The 18372-nt window shown below is 39.3% G+C and overlaps 1 protein-coding gene across 1 annotated transcript in view; it reads right to left on the bottom strand.

Moving 5' to 3' along the window:
- The window catches only part of CLSTN2 (calsyntenin 2), a 1488165-nt gene extending 1470907 nt beyond the window's left edge, over positions 1 to 17258 (bottom strand). The window contains exon 1 of the mRNA XM_073625925.1: positions 16900 to 17258. Within this exon, the coding sequence (XP_073482026.1) occupies positions 16900 to 16966 (67 nt within the window). The 5' untranslated portion in view covers positions 16967 to 17258. The remainder of the gene's footprint in view (positions 1 to 16899) is intronic.
- Positions 17259 to 18372: the final 1114 nt, after the last annotated feature.

The following is an 18372-nucleotide window of genomic DNA, read 5'->3' as shown; positions in this document are numbered from 1 at the left end:
GATGGAGAAATTAGGAAATTGCTCCATCTGCTGGGCAATGATTCATTGGCCTAATTGAATGAATGTATCAAATCTCTGTCAGCCCTTTTGCCAAAAATAGACCACTTTTACTATTTCTGAGGAAAACTATTTTTTTTTTTTAAACTGCAGCAAGAATTTAGAATAGGCATTTTGATAAGCACATTTCCAAAAAACTCATAATAGGTGACATTTCATTCCTCTCAAAATGCTAACAGCAGAGAACTGCATCAGATCAAATTTTCACTGCATGGTAACAAAGGGATGACCATCACTGCCCCTGCCATGGCCATCACTTTCTGTCTTCTTTTCACATGGAGTGCCAACTTTACACACATACAGTAAATTTATTTATAAATATGTTTATTCCTTTCCAAAATGTTAACGGTATTTTGTTTTGTTTTTTCTTTTTTTGCATTTTAAGTGTAAGTATTGTAAGTATTGTTACTATTTTAGGCTTCCCACACAGCGTAAAATCCTGGCAATTTCAGCCACCCAGGAGGCACAGGTGCAGCGTATAGCCCACTGCCAGCTGCCTGAAAAAATCCACAATGCCAGGATTTTACATTATACGGGGTTAACCACCTGTGTGCATGCAATGATCTATAGTCAGAGGCAAAAGCTACTGATCTCATGCACAGTTCAAGAAATTAAGGAAAGATACAGCAGTGCATGTAGTTGCAAAGCCTCAAGCATAAACCAAGCTCTTGCATGGTCAATAACAATAAATATACATTGCAAGCAGGCAATAAGGGACAGGCAGGAAAAGACTGAATCAAAACAACATGAATGAAAAAAAAAAACACTATAAAAGAAAGAATTAACTAGGAAAATGAAAACAGATCTAAGAGGTGAAAAGAGAAGAAAAAAATAAAAAATAGGAAAAAGAGTGACAAACATAGTAAAAAGAAACAAAAGAGGTATGGTAATCACAACACATCAGAATCCAATCAGGTGGCTGGGAATACAGTAGAAATTACTCATACTCCATGATCAATTGTAAAGTATAATTGTTAATTTGTCTCTACAGGTTAAATTAGCAAGTTTATCTAATAGTGAACCATATTTATTGTATCTATTTTACCTTCCCTGTGCTCCTCCACCTCCCTGTTCATCAGCAATACCCTCAATCCACCTCCTGCTGCAACTCGATTAAAATTGATGGGAGACGGAAGTTTTTGCACTTCTTCAAATACTGCAGAACCTGCAGAGCCATATCTATTGGGTCTATTTTACCTTCCCTGTGCTCCTCCTCCACTGCCTATACTATATCCTCAATGTATGCAAGATTGACAAGTTAAAGGGGCAGTAAAGTCCACTTTTTGCTTTATACCTACAGGTAAGGTTATAATAAGGCTTACCTGTATGACGTGCTAATACTTAGAGTGCCGCTCTAAGCAAAAAAAAAGAAGTATATACAGTATACTCCCGCTGGGATGCTGGTGAAAAATATCACCATCCAGTAATGTATAGCATACTTGGAAAAAATCATCACTCTAGCCTACCCAGTCTATGTGGTTAACATGTATAAGCTGGCCCCAGCCTTACACCACTCCACACACCATGTACTCCGACATGTTTCGTCCCACCCACCGGGGCTTAATCATAGAGGTATGACTAAGCCCTGGTGGGTGGGGCGAAACATGTCAGAGGACATAGCATGTGGAGTGGTGTAAGGCTGGGGCCAGCTTATACATGTTAAACACATAGACTGGTTAGGGTTGAGCGGCATTTTTTTTCAAGAAGGCTTACCTGTAGGTATATTAGATTAAACGTGCACTGTTTAGGCGATGTTTACTTTAGTAGCAGCCGGTGATGTCACTGGTGCATGCGCTCTAAGTGGATTGGGCAGTCCATCAAAGCTCTGTGATGTGACTCCTGTGCATTATTCGCGGCTTGGACATTTAAAGGGCCGAAGTGCCCAAACCCAGAAGGAAGACTAGGTGATGATAAAAGCTCCAGCAGCAGTAAAAGCACGCCACTGGAGGGCTTTGTTATAAGTTAAGTCTGTCATAATATGATAGTATGTGAAATTCTTTTTTTTTTTTCAGTTTACTACCACTTTAAGAAACATAAGGTAAAAAAAGAAACTTGTCTCATGACATATCTATTGGTCATCATCAGATACAAATGTATGAGTTACCTTGCCTTATGCAGATAATTTAACATTAACATTATTCTTTATATAGACTAGGATAAATTTGATGTAGTTTCAAAAAAGCAACAGTGCTTGCGCTAGGGTGTAAAAAAAATTCTGCATGCATGTTTAGCCTTTCACCACCCTGAAAGATCATTCAGTACAGACTGTCAACGCACTAATATGAATGACACATGGCACTTGTCACCTTCTTTGAAGTAACAATGTCAACACTTAGTACAGTAGCTAGTGAGATGGATATGTAAAAAAACTTTTTTCCATAAGTTTTGAAAGTATACATTGTACCTTATCAAACATGTGTAGACTATGACCCTTTTCATCTATCCCCCAACCTGTCCTTCTTTTGGAGAGATAGTTCCTCCATTCAACAACAAATTCCTCTGTTCTTCTTTCCGTTAACACAATACACTAGCTAGTGATATGAATATGAAAGCACATTTTCCCATAATTTTGGAAAGTATACATAGCACCACAGCAAGTATGTGTAGAATATAATCCTGTTCATATACAGTAGATCCCAACACATCCCTTTTTTGGACGGACTGTCCTTTCAGAAACAAATTCCTCTGTTCCTCTTTCTTCCTTAGTTGTCCTCCTTTTCATGTATAGTCCTTTATAAAAAGTACTACTTAACTACCATAAGTGTTAAAATGCACTATCAATACTAAGCCTTTCCTCCAATTATTGTTGTTTTTTTTTGTTTTTTTGTTTTTTTTTAATCGAGTCTAAAGGAAGAGTAGTAGTAAAAAGGGAAGTATAGGTTTAACCAATTATTTTTTGTGTATTAGTTGTGTTTTGGGCATGGCAAGGGTATGTTCATTGCCTACATTTTTGCTAAGCAACATCTTTAATATGAGACAGTTTGGAGGTATTTGTTAACACCCCTGAGCTGAAAACCATGCCACTGCTGGCAGTGCAGACAGCTCCTGACTGGTCCATGGGCTGCACGCTGCCCAGTACTGGTTACAACTTCCCCAGAAATCTGATTGCTAAGGAATGCATAATGATCATCATGTTGGCCTCGCCATATTTGGTGTGCAGGCTTTGTATATGGTTCTAATGTGGAATGTTTCAACATAATGTGCATAGAGCTTGGTTTTCTATTGAAGCCTGCAATATGGTTCCCCCAATGTAAGTGCATTGATCTGAATAGAAAAAGTGTGTATATCACAAAACAAATAAACTGGCTATCCTTAAAGAACTACTACATTTCTTTAAATGTAAACTTCACACACTCCTGGGGGCATTACTAAAACTGGAGAGTGCAAAATCTGGCGCAGCTCTGCATAGAATCAGCTTTCAGGTTTTATTGCCAAAGCTTAGTTGAACAAGCTGAAGTTAGAAGATGATTGGCTACCATGCACAGCTGCACCAGATTTTGAGTGCTCCAGTTTTAGTAAATCTCCCCTCACAGTCATTCTACATGTAAAACATATCAACATTTGTCTAGGAAAGGGTCTGATTAATATTCCTTCTGGTGAACATGCAGCGTTCTTTCCAAATTATGATTTTTACCTTCTGCAAATATAGTTTTCCATAATCTCAGAATCACTTGTCACCTTTAGCCCCTGATTCATTTAGCATTTCTGGTCACACACACGTAATCCTTACATATAAACATGATAGCATGAAGTGTAGTAAGATTACAGTATAAGGTAATTTACCTTCACCATGGGCTGCCAAACTATACTGTGAATAGGAGGCCATGACCTCCTTCACTAATTAGCTAGTTCCCAGCAATGACAAGAGAGCCATTTATTGGCTTGGGAATGCAGCTGAGTAAAGAGAAATGAAAGAAGGCAGAGAATCCCTAATAATGTAAATCAGAGTGCTGGAATGTCTGGGCACATAGAGTACAGAATTATTGAAATAATGAACTGGGACCTTTACCAATTAAGTGAAAGATGTCCATGGAAAATCTGCATTTCAAGTTCATATACTGCCTTTGATAATAATATAATCATGAAATATTTTATTCATAGTATCTAATGACTACTAGATGAAAGCAAAATTCAGATATATTAAAAAACTCCATCCAAAAGTTACAAAGCTTGAAGAAGATTTAAGACAGAATTGCTTGGAAGAGGATATTTAGAGTTATGCACAAAAGGACAGAACTTTTACCTAATTGACTCCTATATCTACATTTGGACCTAAAAGCCAGCAAGGTGCCCATAAGCACTTTCTAGGAGCTTCAATGTAGTAGCAGCAGCTGATATACTGACATCAGCTTCTAAACGACAAAAAACATGTTTCAAGCTGCCCCTAGAAGACAATACTACACCCTTCTTTTAAAGAATGTTACCATGGGTCATCATTATCATGAAAGTGATAGTAAAGTCTTGTTTATTTTTCTTTAAAAATAACAAACATGTCATACTTACCTGCTCTGTGCAGTTGACTTTGCACAGAGCAGCCTGGATTCTCCTCTTCTTGGGTCTCTCTTTGGGTCTCCTGGCCCCTCTCTCCTGTAGAGTGCCCCCACAGCAAGCAGCTTGCTATGGGGGTCACCTGAGCCGAGTCACAGCTTTCTGTGTCAAATTCAGACACGGAGCCCCGGTTCAGTCCCACCCCGCCCTCTCTCTCTTCTGACTGGCTAACTGAATTTGATTGACAGCAGTGGGAGCCAATGGCACCGGTGCTGTGCCTCAGCCAATCAGAAGGAGAGTCCTGGATGGCCAAGGAACTCGTGGACATTGCTGGACAGAGATGAGGTTCAGGCAAGTATTAGGGGGTGCTGGGGGGCTGCTACACAAAGAAGATTTGTTATCTTAATGCATAGAATGCATTAAGATAAAAAAAAAACCCTTCTCATTTTACAACCCCTTTAAGGCCTCATGCACACTGCTGCTGTTAAACTATATTTTTGTGAGTTTAGGCTTTTTTTTCTGCCCTTAAACGCTCCACTATGTTATCCTGTGTGTCCATGCACGTATAGGCGTTTAGTAGCAGGGGAGTTTAGAGGATGTTTCCTGAAAGGAGAGGCAATTTTGACCACAAAAAACACTGAAAAATGTTAAATTAGCATAAACATGCCTAAAGGCTGGGCACATTTAGCACGTCATCGTTTATTTATTTCAATGGACAGAATAAATAAAAATTATGGCCAATGAAACAAATAAACGCCCAAACTCTAAACTCTATCAAACTCTGATAAACCCACCTAAAATGTTTTGAAAAAATACAGCTTAGGTGAGTTTATAAGGCTGATTTTCTCCTGTTAGGATAAACAGCATTTATAAGAAACCAGTGTGCATGAGGCCTAATAGGAAGGTATTTTGATTTGTATTATAAAACTAAACCTGTTCTCAGATACTGAAAAAATCCATGCACTTCCAGCCTTTCAGAGAGCTCATCACAGCTAATCATTTTTTTGACCTTTGTTTTACAATACGGTTACTAGCAAAAACAAAGGAGATAATACAATTGATCATAGAACATAGACAGAGCACTAAATCTATTGAAAGTAATGCCAGTGCAGATGTCTACTAGGAAGCCTGCTAACTGGGGAACACTGTCACCAAAGAGCCCTTTGACAAGAACAATGTTTTGAGCCCATCCCAAGACTAGTAGCCAAGTACAAAAACCTATTTACTCTGGATAGAAAGATACTGCATAAGGATAGATAGATAGATAGATAGATAGATAGATAGATAGATAGATAGATAGATAGATAGATAGATAGATAGATAGATAGATAGATAAGATAGAATGCAGCTGCACAGGTAGTATTCCCTCCTGGTCTGATGGCTACGGGAAGCCCTAAACCCAACCCTTCACCTCCAACGCTCCACCCAAGAAAGGCTTTGTTACCGACATCACAATTCCCAACTCATTGCAACTCCCAGCTCTCTACCAAAAAAAGGTTTGTTACACACATCTTAACTTCCAACTCATCATATCTCCTGTCACCCAAGAAATGCTTTCTTACCCACATCACAATTTCTATGATCTTAGGCCTCATGCACAGTGTTGCCAACCTACCAGATTGAAATCTACTGACACGACACCCAAAATTTACTGGCACAGCCAAGTTTTTACTGGCATTTCCAAATGTTACAAAAATAAACAATTTAAGTGCAAATTTCAGTATTTAGTCTACAAACAAGTACGATATGCAATCAGCAATGTGATTTAAGGTAGATATAAGGGCACAAAAACATATTTCTTATTTTATTCTCAATATAGCAAAAGAAATTAGAATGGGCAGGCACTCTTGCTCCCATCCTGCAGACCTGCACACAAGGGTCCGGCTGCTCCGCTCAGGTTCCCTTGCTCCATGCCGTTACACAACACGCTCAGGCACCGTCTCTGCCAGACCTGCCTCTACCTGAACACACTGTAGCAGGCACTCGGATGGTCTTGGCTGGGTGTCACAGCCATATTTTTTACTGATAGCCTTTTCCTGTCACTGGTATTTACTAGCAGGAGAAAAGTGCCAGTTTTTTACTGGCTGCCAGTAAAAATACTGACGGTTGGCAACACTGCTCATGCACACTGGATGTTTTTTCTGCTGCTCAGGCATTTTTGTTTTTTTCCATGCCTCTAAACGCCCCTGCATGTTAGGCTTTTTGTCCATGCACACATATGCATTTAGAGGAGTTAAGAAGCAAAAAAACAAACCCACTGTAAGTGCATCCAGGAGTAGCAGCGTTTTGACAGAAAAAAACGGCTCACGCATTGTAAATGCGTGTTAACGCTAGGCAAGTTTAGAGCTTGAGCATTAATTCATTTCAATGTCCAGAAAAAAATATTATTCTGGCCAATGAAATTAATGCCCAAAATGTTTTTTTTCTGCCAAAATGCCGTTGTTAGGAGGACAGATGTCTAGGAGAGACAGAGAAACGTTCAGTGTAGGTTCACACATATGCAATCTCAGACATCGCATGTGATTCGCACCCACGCCGCAGGTGCTGATCACATGTGATGTCTGTGTGATGCGAGTTTAGCCATACAGTTGTATGGTGAACTCGCATTAGATTTGCAGAAAAACAAAGTGCAGGGACTTTTTTTCCTCCACACTGAAATCGGATAGCACGGGTGTTCTCACCTATGTGATCCAATTCTTGTGCGAGTTCACAGTTTGCACTGCAATCTGTGAACCAATCTGGTGGTGTCATTAACATTGTATTGACACCAGCAGCAGCTCGCAGAGGGCAGTGTGAACTGCCTGTGGGAGAGATGCGATGCGAGAACCGGCGCTGAAATTGCGCTGGTTCCCGCATCGCACAAGTGTGAACCTAGGCTTAGTGTGCATGAGGCCTTATCCTATCATTTTCCTGAGGCCTTTTCATGAGGCCTTATCCTATCATTTATCCTCATCCTATCATTATCCTATCATTTTCACTTGGTAACCACTTTCACTCATTTTAATTCTTATAAAACACTTCGGTTTTAAATGATCTGACAGAGATACGAGCTATTACTTATTAGTATATAGATTGTAATAGAATTGTATTATTATTATACAGGATTTATATAGCGCCAACAGTTTACGTAGCGCTTTACAACTTGAGGGTAGACAGTACAAATACAATACACTTTGATACAGTAGGAATCAGAGGGCCCTGCTCCTTAGAGCTTACAATCTAATATAAACATATCCAGTGATTGGTCATATTGGGGGGGTGTAGTGTTCTTTTCTTTTTTTTAATCCAAACATGTTTTATTTGGTAATAAACAGCACATACAGAATCAATGTTACAAACATCCTAAAGTCAAAACTGTTATGTCAGATGGACAGAGGGCATTCACCCGATTGTTATAACAACATTTGAGTTGCATATTTGGATGTACATAATGTTGAAAAAAAAAAGAATGCATATCTGAACTATATTATGAAGGTGTCTAGCTCAGGAAGTTTGATAGCATAAAAGAATGGTTATTTAAAGCTTTATAGACTTGTAAAACAGCCCACGTATAAAGGAGGAGATGGAATGGGGATAGGGGTGAAGGAGATATAAAAGGTTGACAGCTTCCTCTTCCAGGGGTGAGAAAATACATATTGTTGTCTCTGGAGGGATCCTCTGCAGTAGTGCAGTTAAAGTACTAAATCAACTTTGGCCCATGTTATCCTCCTAATAATAGGGAATTCCCGGGGTAAGAGAAGCTCTCAAACTTAAGACGAGGGACCCGGAGAAAAGAGAAAGAAAAAAAACAGTTTGGAAGAAGAGTAGAATATCTAGCAGAGAAGAAGTGGAGTGTGGATGGAGAACCTGTTTTCAGACTCAGGGGAAAGTATTCCAATGGGGTTGTAAGAGAAGATGGCGAGGTCTTCCAGAGACCTGCTCAACAGCTTCTTTTCCTTTATCGCCAATTAGTCTTTAGCCATGAAGGCGTTATTTAATGTCTATGGTGGTCCAAGAGTTAAATAGGGATATGGTGGGACAGAGTTAAATAGGGGAAAATGAGTGTGGTCAGATTCAAAAGGTGGTAAGGATGGCAATTTCTTTTTAAAGCGAGGTGTGTGTCAGTCAAGCATTTGTATTGTTGGCATAGGTCTGTGATTGATAGATATCGTTCATTATGCAATGGTTTGTGTCTGTTGTTCGAAAATGGAGCCAGCAGGCCCATGTTGAGTTATATTTGGCTGGGTATTCTTTAGCTGTATGTATCAGTTCCTCCATCTCTGCTACTTTATTGATGCGTGCAAACCATTCTGATTAGGAAGGCACACTTGGAGAATCCCAATGCACTAGTATGCATAACTTAGCTGCATTTACCATGTACATTGCAAGTGATTTATGTTATCCTTTTAGAGGGGATGAGGTATAGTCAGGTATTGCGTAGTGTTCTATAATGTAATAGAATTGTGTTCTATTGTGCTCTAAGTACTGTGTACTTATTGTGCGTAGTGTTCTATAATGTAATAGAATTGTGTTCTATTGTGTTCTAAGTACTGTGTACTTATTGTGCGTAGTGTTCTAGTGTAATAGAATTGTGATATGAACATATCTAGTGGTTGGGCATGTTGAGGGTGTAGTGTTCCCTGTATAGCGTGTAAAAGAATTGTATTATGAACATTTCCAGTGTTTGCTCATGTTGGGGGGGTGTAATGTTCTATGCATAGAGTGTAATAGAATTGTATTATGAACATATCCAATGGTCGGCCCCCATTTATACATTCAGTTCCCTGCTTAATATATGCTTAACAAAACCCTGTCCCCAACTTAAAAAATGCAGGTATAAGAACAAAAAAATAAGTATTTACATCCTTTATTGCAGAGTATTTCATAAATTATATTTATTTACTTGCAATGTGTCTTTAAACTCACTAGAAATGTAACTAGTCAACTCCCTAGCACAGCCTGCGGCTTCCTTGTATGTCACCGTTCTCTCCTCTTCCGAAAGTATCTAATTACTCTCTGTGCTGGCCCAGCTCCTTCACCTCCCCTTTCACCTCCCAATGTAACCTTTTATGTAGCAGATAGAAGAAGAATAAAGAGCAATGCTATAGACTGTCACTTGAGTGTTAACCCTGAGTATTCTGTGGCTCACATGCAAGTTGGCAGTGCCCAGCAGCATTCTCAGGGCTTTTGGGTGTCTACACATAGGAGGTGTTTACAGATAAATAACATGGATCAAATACATGAAATGCACATATAATCTTATTGGAAGCTTTTTGTTGAAATGAATGGTCTGGTGACAGGGTCTCATTAATTTTGTTTTTAGATCTCATTATTGCTAGCAAGGCTGACAAATGTGTAATTACTGGCAATAGATGAATATATGTTGATATTCAGAATGCGATGTGATGAGTTTATGAATATTCCATAGCAGAGCAGGCATTGCTCAGTAGGATTAAGCTGTTAATATGTGAAGAAGCATTCTTGATTCGTCCTGTGCGATGTTTTGTTTTACTAGAAGAAATAATGCAACATGTTACATCAGTGTTGTGAAGGCAAATGGCTCCAGACAGTTCATACAATCTCCCTGTATCTTTAATATTCCATCTGTAACAACAGGAAAGAGGCTTGAAGTAAAGTTTAGTGGAGAGAGTGAAGATATGCACTTATTTAGTGACAGTCCCTGGGCATTTCTGTGACAGGTACAAATAGTGGAAGCCACATGGAGCTCTCCAGGGTACTGGATGTATTGTCACATACTGTGCCTCTGAGTCCTTGGGAAATGTAATCATATTGCCGGTTATCCAGGGACGTGTAGGACTGTCACGCATCAAACACCTATATAGAAATGGTTAGTGAATTAATAGTGCAAGCAAGGGGAATCCGATTACTGAAGACTATAACATATTGGCCACACAACAAAACTAAATAAAATTGCATTTTAACCCAATATATAAAAATGTTAAAGGACATTTGTTTTGGAAGGGAAGCAGGTCTATCAGCATTCCTTAATAGGTGTGTGCCAAGGCAGTCATGGTGTACAAAGTACAATGCAGTAACCCACAGAAAAAAAAAACAGATTACAGAAAGGTATTTGCTGACTGACTACTATGAGTTATTGAGCTCTGCACATTGCAAAATGCTTGATCAAATGAAAATGTGTATTTATTGATAGCATGTAATTCCAGGAAATTGTTAAATAGTAATAATCGTAAAATGCTTTTATGTTTTAATGTGTTAAAATAATGTTTAACTGAACAAACATGATGCTATATCTGGTCACATAATGTATTTTAGATGGAAAAATTTTGTCAGGAGCATTGTTGTAACTCATTACAAAGCTCTACTGCAATTTATGTAACGATCCTCACCCCCCCCCCCCCCCCCCCCCGGGTATGAATTAGGTAGTCCTGCCTGCCCACAGCATGTTGCTGGGGCATCCAATTGGCAGGTGCCATGCCTAAGCCTATGTTAACCCCTTCCAATGGATTGTCAATTCTAGCACCGTATAGCTCCTACTTTATAGCTCTGCTTTTAGTATATATGTTAGTTCTCTTGAATACAACAAGAAACATAAAGGATGGTATTTCTGTTTGCATTTGTGAAACAACATAAACTGAAACAACGCTATTTCTAGCGTAACAAGAATTATCTTCAAAATGACCTTGTTGAAGGTATCCTAATTGCCCATATTAGCCTTTCTCAACATTTTTACAGCAGAGGAACTCTTCAAATAACTCTAAATGGGGTTCAGTGGGAAAAAATGTCTCTTATGTTGGTGGTGAGTGAAAAAAATGCCGCTTACAGTGGTGGTGAGTGAAAAAAATGCCCCTTACAGTGGTGGGCAGAATGCAAGCTAAAAAATAATTGGTGTTTTTGCAGCTAGCTCTGCAAAGTGAAGCTGGCCCTGGAATGATGCAGTCACAATTAACTGGAAGGTTAAAGGATCAGTTCACCTTTAAAAAAATAAAATAAATAGATAGCTTTTTGCAGTTAAAAAATGTACATTTATTTATTTATTTATTTTTATTATTTGGAGCCTATACAGCATTACATATCATGGGTGCCATGCAGGAGTCCTGCAGAATTGTCAGTAAATCTGCCTGCTCTTACCTTGTATGGGCAAGCAGATACACAATGACAGGAAGAGAGCATGAACTACCACAGTGCTCAACGGTGCCATGGTAGTTCATTGAGAACTACAAGAAGACGGCTGGGACTTGTAGTTTTCCAATTAGCAGAACACTTTGAATGGATGAAGTGGCCGGGAGAGTGGCGCACCGCATGGACGTGTTTTTTCCAGATAGTGGCAGTGAGCAGAGGGAGACGATCCCCCGCTTGCTATCAAAATAGGGACTCAGGGGGGTGCAGAGGCTGGTGCAACTGTAACATGTTACATGTTACACTCTGAATATGGGTGTAACATGTTGCAAAAGGTGAACATATCATTTTATCAGCTACAGATCAAGGAAGCCTTAACTAATCCTGGAGGAACTCAAGGTAATAATTGGTCTATACTATATGTGTCAGTTTAATTTATAACATGGAAAGATGGGAGATAATGAGTTAGCTTTATTCATAACAGAAAAGTGCCAGTCCATGTTACAACAATTAGTATTAACATTATACAAATGTTATCAAGCACAACAATCAGTATTGGAATGCACGGTGTGTATGGGGTATAATCACGCAAGATTCTTATCCTATCCATGGGTAATTGATGAAATTGTTAAAGAACATTAGCGTTGGGCCACATAACTGATCATGATTGTAAACTCAATGGGGTTGGTTTACTAAAACTGGAGAGTGCAAAATCTGATGCAGCTGTGCATTGTAGCCAATCAGCCTCTAAGTTCAACCTGTTCAATTAAGCTTTGACAAAAGAAAAACCTGAAGGCTGATTGGTTTGTATGCATAGCTGCACCAGATTTTGCACTCTCCAGTTTTAGTAAATCAACCACAATGTCAAAATGAATACATTTCAGATGAGTTGAAATTCAGCATACTGAGAAAGGAGCTAATCAGCCTGCATGACATTCCAAATTCTGCATGGCTGTTTTTATCCCTTATGTATCTTAGAAAATATTTGGATAGAGTCATCCAGCTATTTCCCTACTATGGCACCATCCCTTAATAGTAGACTATTATTCCTTATGTAGTCACTTTCATATTATATGGCCAAAATTATACTGAATGGGGTCTCTAGTGTATATATATCCTTATAATCCACTAATGTTAGTAGGATTTGTGCTTATTCTTCACTATGAGGAAGATACATGGGTATACTGTACATCACATATATCATGCACTGGAATATGCCATATAGATCACCAAGTTTGTCTTACATAATTTTACTAAAGTCACTACATGATACATTTTAGCATCCCTAATGATATACATTTAAAAAAAGGTTTTGAATCTGTAGAATGTGACATATTAAAATGAAGAAATGTACTTAACCCTCCAAGGTGATACAGGTTGAGTAAATATAGTTCATACTTTTATACTGCTGCACTTAGTCAGTGGCATGAAATAAACTATACACAATTGTTACTTTGACTGGAAGAAGGGACGGATTACATACGTTTATTTTACCAACTGGTGATTTTGGTCTAACACAGAGCAGTTAAACAGGACAGGATGCACAGCTTTGGCTTCAAAACATGGACAACCATTTTTAGGTCTCCTTAAACGTTTCCACACCAGGACTGAGGACTGTCAGTTATCAAAGTTATTGCTAAAATGGATATCCCCAAAAAAATGTGTTATTTAATGGCAGAGTTTAATACATTTTCTGCTGAAAATATAGCATAGTCATAGGTCATAAGTGCTTTATACTTCTATGCCATTCAAGATTCCACAGCTCTGCCCACTATACATTCCTCTTTACTGAGCCACCATCATCATCATCAATGGCCAGCTTCTAATTTCATATTCTCAGGGCCAACAAATGACTAATGTTTGCACCAGATCTTGCACATGCGCCTAAGATCTGGTGTGACTTGTCATTGTTTAGCCATTGCTAAACAATGTTTATGCTGGAAATAATTAAATTAACATTTTTTTGCGAGGTCCCCCATAACCACCAACGCTCTCACCCTTCAGCTCCAAGAACTACCTGGAAGGCACCAGTGATGTAGCCTTCCCAGTCGCAGAAACATAATTTAGTTTGCAAAGGTTAGCTGTTTACCAATAAGTGCAAAAAAAAGTGGATTGGAATTTGCCTTTTACTGAAAAGTGTTGAAAGGTCCACTTTAATGTCATAGTTATAAACCATTCAATAGTGAGTACATTTATACAGAATTTTAAACAAGGCAGTGATAAAACAAAGTCAACAACAAACAAAATCTGCAGTATTGTTTTTGGCCAGAAATAGGTGCTATACTGAATACACAAGCATTTAATGAGTGTTCATCAAGTCTAGTTTATGCTAGAGCACGAAACCCAATTATCCTTCAATTATGAACTATTTGTAGGTTATGCAATTCTGAAGCTTAAATTTTATTTCAATATTCCATCTAATTATACTTCGAACCATCAGTCAAGTCACACATGAATGAAGGCAAGTGACTCATATCACAGATGTACCATCTCTTATTACTGCATAAAACTCACATAAGCCAGCATGCTTTTTGGTGGGCAACAGTACGCAGACTTGCGCAGTCAATACACTCCATGGTCAAATTCAAAAGGAAAAAGTATCAAAAAACAAATAAGGAAATATCTTGAAGGCTGAAGAAAAGCATGCAAAAGTGTTAAATGACAGCTTACCACTTATCGTTTGATTTCATTATATAACATAGCAGCACAGCTTTATAGATATGCAATGTGCCCAAATATAATACCGTAACCACCAGCTGTTCAAAATATGTGTACATTTGGGCTTCATCATTATGGTAAAGAGCAACGTGGGCTGATATAAATCAAGCTTTCACTGACTTCAGTAAACACATTGATTGGGTAACATGGGTTGCTGCACTTTAGACATTGTCATGGCTCTTTGTACTGCTGTGTTAAATAAGCTTAATAGCTTAGAATGCAGATGATATCTTCCTAGGACTACTATTGTCATATTAGACAACAGAACTAATTAAAAAATGTTATTCGGGAATATCTTGACAATACTGCATGATATTATAATGACAGCAGCTGTAGCTAGCAAATAGCAGTTGGAGTATATTACCTCTATATAACCAAAGTTTTACACATGCACTTCAGTAACACATAATGCTCTTTTTTAGAAATTAATTGCTGTGGGGCTGTATTAAAATAATGTATTTTTGTAACCTAAAACAAGTGCATTCATTTGTAAACGGGCATAAAAGAACCATCAACCATTAATGTAAAAAAAAATCCTTTAAAATTCAGTTGAAGACTTTCTATTCCGTGCCTAATGCAGGAGTTAACACAAGCCTTCAATGTGCTCCCTGACAAATCAGCACCTAAAAAACAATAACAGCAGTCACCATTGGACCCCAGTGGGGTGAAAACAGACGCTAACGTTTAACGGGAACATTAGACCCTTAAAATGATGCATACCTCTATGTATTAACTGACAGATGGCTGAATCTGGAGTGCTGCTGCTATCCACCTGCAACCAAAGCCAGCCTTGCCTTGCAAAGGTGCAACTCACCTGCAGGTGAAGCACAAAGAACTCCCTTCCCTGAGCTAAGAACATACTTATTTTACTCTCTTTGCCTCTGTACAGAGCTCTGAAGAACAAAGTCATACTCAAATCAATAGATCTGTCTTACTTCTCATCCTACAGGTCTGACTTTGCCAGGTATCAAAATCCCTGTGAGAAAAGCAAGTGGTAGTTGGAAATCATTCCAATAATTGTGGCACTGGCTTGGGATACAAATATAATATAAACTTGCTTATAAATGAAAATAAAGCTTAACTTATTCTCTGTTCTCAAAGGATGGGTTTCACTTCAACAGCAGCTGGAGTGACAATAACTACTTCTGTGACAAAAGCAAGTGGCAGTTGGAAATCTTTCCAATGAATGTGGTGCTGGCTTGGACTAAGTATACAGTATAACATAATATACCGTAACATATTCTTGCTTATAAGTGAAGGTAAAGCTTAACTTATTTCCTGTTCACAATGGATGAGTTTCAGTTCAACAACAACTGGAGTGATAATAACTACTCCCCGTGACAAAAGCAAGTGGCAATTGTAAATCATTTTAATGAATGTGGTGCTGGCTTGGAATAGGAGTATAATATAATATAACATATTCTTGCTTATAAGTGAAGGTAAAGCTTAACATATTCACAATGGGTACGTTTCAGTTCAACAACAACTGGAGTGACAATAACTACTCCCTGTGACAAAAGCAAGTGGCAGTTGGAAATGATTTCAATGAATGTGGTGCTAGCTTGGAATAGGAATATAATATAATATAGTCTTGCTTATAAGTGAAGGTACATTTTCACTTATTCCCTGTTCATAATGGGTGAGTTTCAGTTCCACAACAGCTGGGGTGACAATAACTAATCCATGTGATAAAAACAAGTGGCAGTTAGAAATCATTCCAATGAATGTGGTGTTGGTTTGGACTAAGAATATAACATATCATAATATAATATTATATTTTAAATTCTTGCTTATAAGTGAAGGTAAAGCTTCACTTATTCCCTGTTCACAACGGATGAGTTCCACAACAGCTGGGGTGACAATAACTAATCCATATGATAAAAGCAAGTGGCAGTTAGAAATCATTCCAATGAATGTGGCACTGGTTTGGACTAGGAATCTAATATATTATAATATAATATTATATAATATTATATATTCTTGCATTTAAGTGAAGGTAAAGCTTCACATATTCCCTGTTCACAATGGATGAGTTTCAGTTCCACAACAGCTGGGGTGACAATAACTATTCCCTGTCACAAATACAAGCAGCAGTTGGAAATCATTTCAATGAAGTGTGGTGCTAGCTTGAAATCGGAATATAATATAATATAACCTATTCTTGCTTAGAAGTTAAGATAAAGCTTAACTTATTCCCTGTTCACAAAGGATGAGTTTCAGTTCAACAACAGCTGGAGTGACAATAACTACTCCCTGTGACATCTCCACTCCAGCACATTACACACCATCAGTAAGCCCCATCTCTCCAGGACTTTTTAACATGTTCCATTTAATAACCTTGAAGCTAGATTTGTCACAAAATCATCGGACACAAAGAAACCCCAAAGCCTCTACTACAACAATTCCATCGTTCTTAAAAAAGTATTTTAGGTTGGATGTGAATGGCTCTGAGAGAATGGAATGGAGATGTTGGACAGCTCCTTGAAGGCTGGAGTCCTGGTCCAGGAGAAGAAAGTATCAGAGCCTTGGTGGAGGTCATCAATTGAGATCTCTTCTTACCTTTAGCGGTGAGGGCACTGCAGACAACACCCAGGAAGAAAGCAGCTGTCACCCACTGAGCTGACATCCTTCAGATAGGAAAGTGCAGGCAATCCCTCTCCTACTAGGTGCTCCTGATCCTACAACACACAGGCAGGCTGCTGGGATGTAGTGGGAGCTCCTTAAATCACAATGTAGGATGCTGCTGCTCCTTGTTGAGCTCCTGTGTAGGGAGTGACAGAGGATCGGTGTCTCGGCTGCTCTCTCTCTCAGTCCCCCTTGCAATGCCTTGCTAGCGATGCCCACTAATTCTCAGCTCTCTGCTGCTATTTCTTCTCCCGAGCTGTCTGCTGGAGATTTAAATCCCCCTAGTAAGGCTCTCTACTGCCATCTGCTGGACGCCGCGCTTCTACCGTCCAGGTTACTACTAATGGCTGTACGATCCGCCTCCCTAGAAGATCGTGCCTATTAACCCTTTGCCGGCTACGATGGGAGATAGGAAAGGATAAGTACCGTACAAGAGCTGCTTACATAACAAAGGGAGCCAATACCCGAGGGCACGGGGAATATTGACTGCCTGCCTTGCTGGAATATGGAGGCAGCACAGTCAGATACATTGATTCCTTTTAATTGGCCAATTCTCAGCTCTCTGTAGCCTTGCAGGCAGTACATTATTCATACAGATGTAAAAAGCCTAGCCCAGCCTTTCTTATTAAATGCAAAAAAGAACAATGGAATATATTGCAGCTTATCAATCCTTAAATGTGGCGACTGCATTCGTTTTCTGTTTTTAGGCTGTTTTCCCTTTATTATCACCTGGTGATCCTTCCACTCTGCACGGAGGAGCAACCCCCTTTAGGCTGGCCATACATTATACAAATTTCCTTAAGGGTACTTTCACACTGGGTTTTGGCAGTAAAGCACCGCTATTTTCAGCAGCAATTTACCGTTGTTTTAGCGTCGTTATTTGGCCGCTAGTGGGGCGCTTTTAACCCCCGCTAGCGACTGAAAAAGGGCTTAAACCACCCGCAAAGTGCCGCTGCAGCAGCACTTTGCGGGCGGTTTGGCGGCTCTGCCCATTGATATCGGGGGGGCTTTATGTATACACCGCTCCTACAGCACTGCAAAGATGCTGCTTGCAGGACTTTTTTTTTAACGTCCTGCAAACGCACCTCTACAGTGTGAAAGCACTCGGGCTTTCACACTGGAGAGACAGGAGAGGCGCTTTACAGGCGCTATTTTTAGCGCTGTAGCGCCTGTAAAGCACCTCAGTCCCAAAGCAGTCTTAGACCCCTTTCACACTGAGCCGCCCTGGGCATCAGCGGTAAAGTGGCACTATTTTTAGCACCACTTTACCGGCGTTTTAGCGGCGCTATTCAGCCCTTAGCAGGTTGGTTTTAACCCCCCGCTAGCAGCCGAAAAGGGGATAAATCCGCCTGCAAAACGCCACTGCAGCAGTGCTTTGCCGGTGGTATAGCAGCTTTGCCCCATTGT

This window comes from Aquarana catesbeiana, linkage group LG04 (assembly GCF_042186555.1).
Source record: "Aquarana catesbeiana isolate 2022-GZ linkage group LG04, ASM4218655v1, whole genome shotgun sequence".
In the NCBI taxonomy this organism is placed as follows: domain Eukaryota; kingdom Metazoa; phylum Chordata; class Amphibia; order Anura; family Ranidae; genus Aquarana; species Aquarana catesbeiana.
Note: the sequence above shows the minus strand (reverse complement) of the source record. Positions and strands in the feature narration are given on the sequence as shown.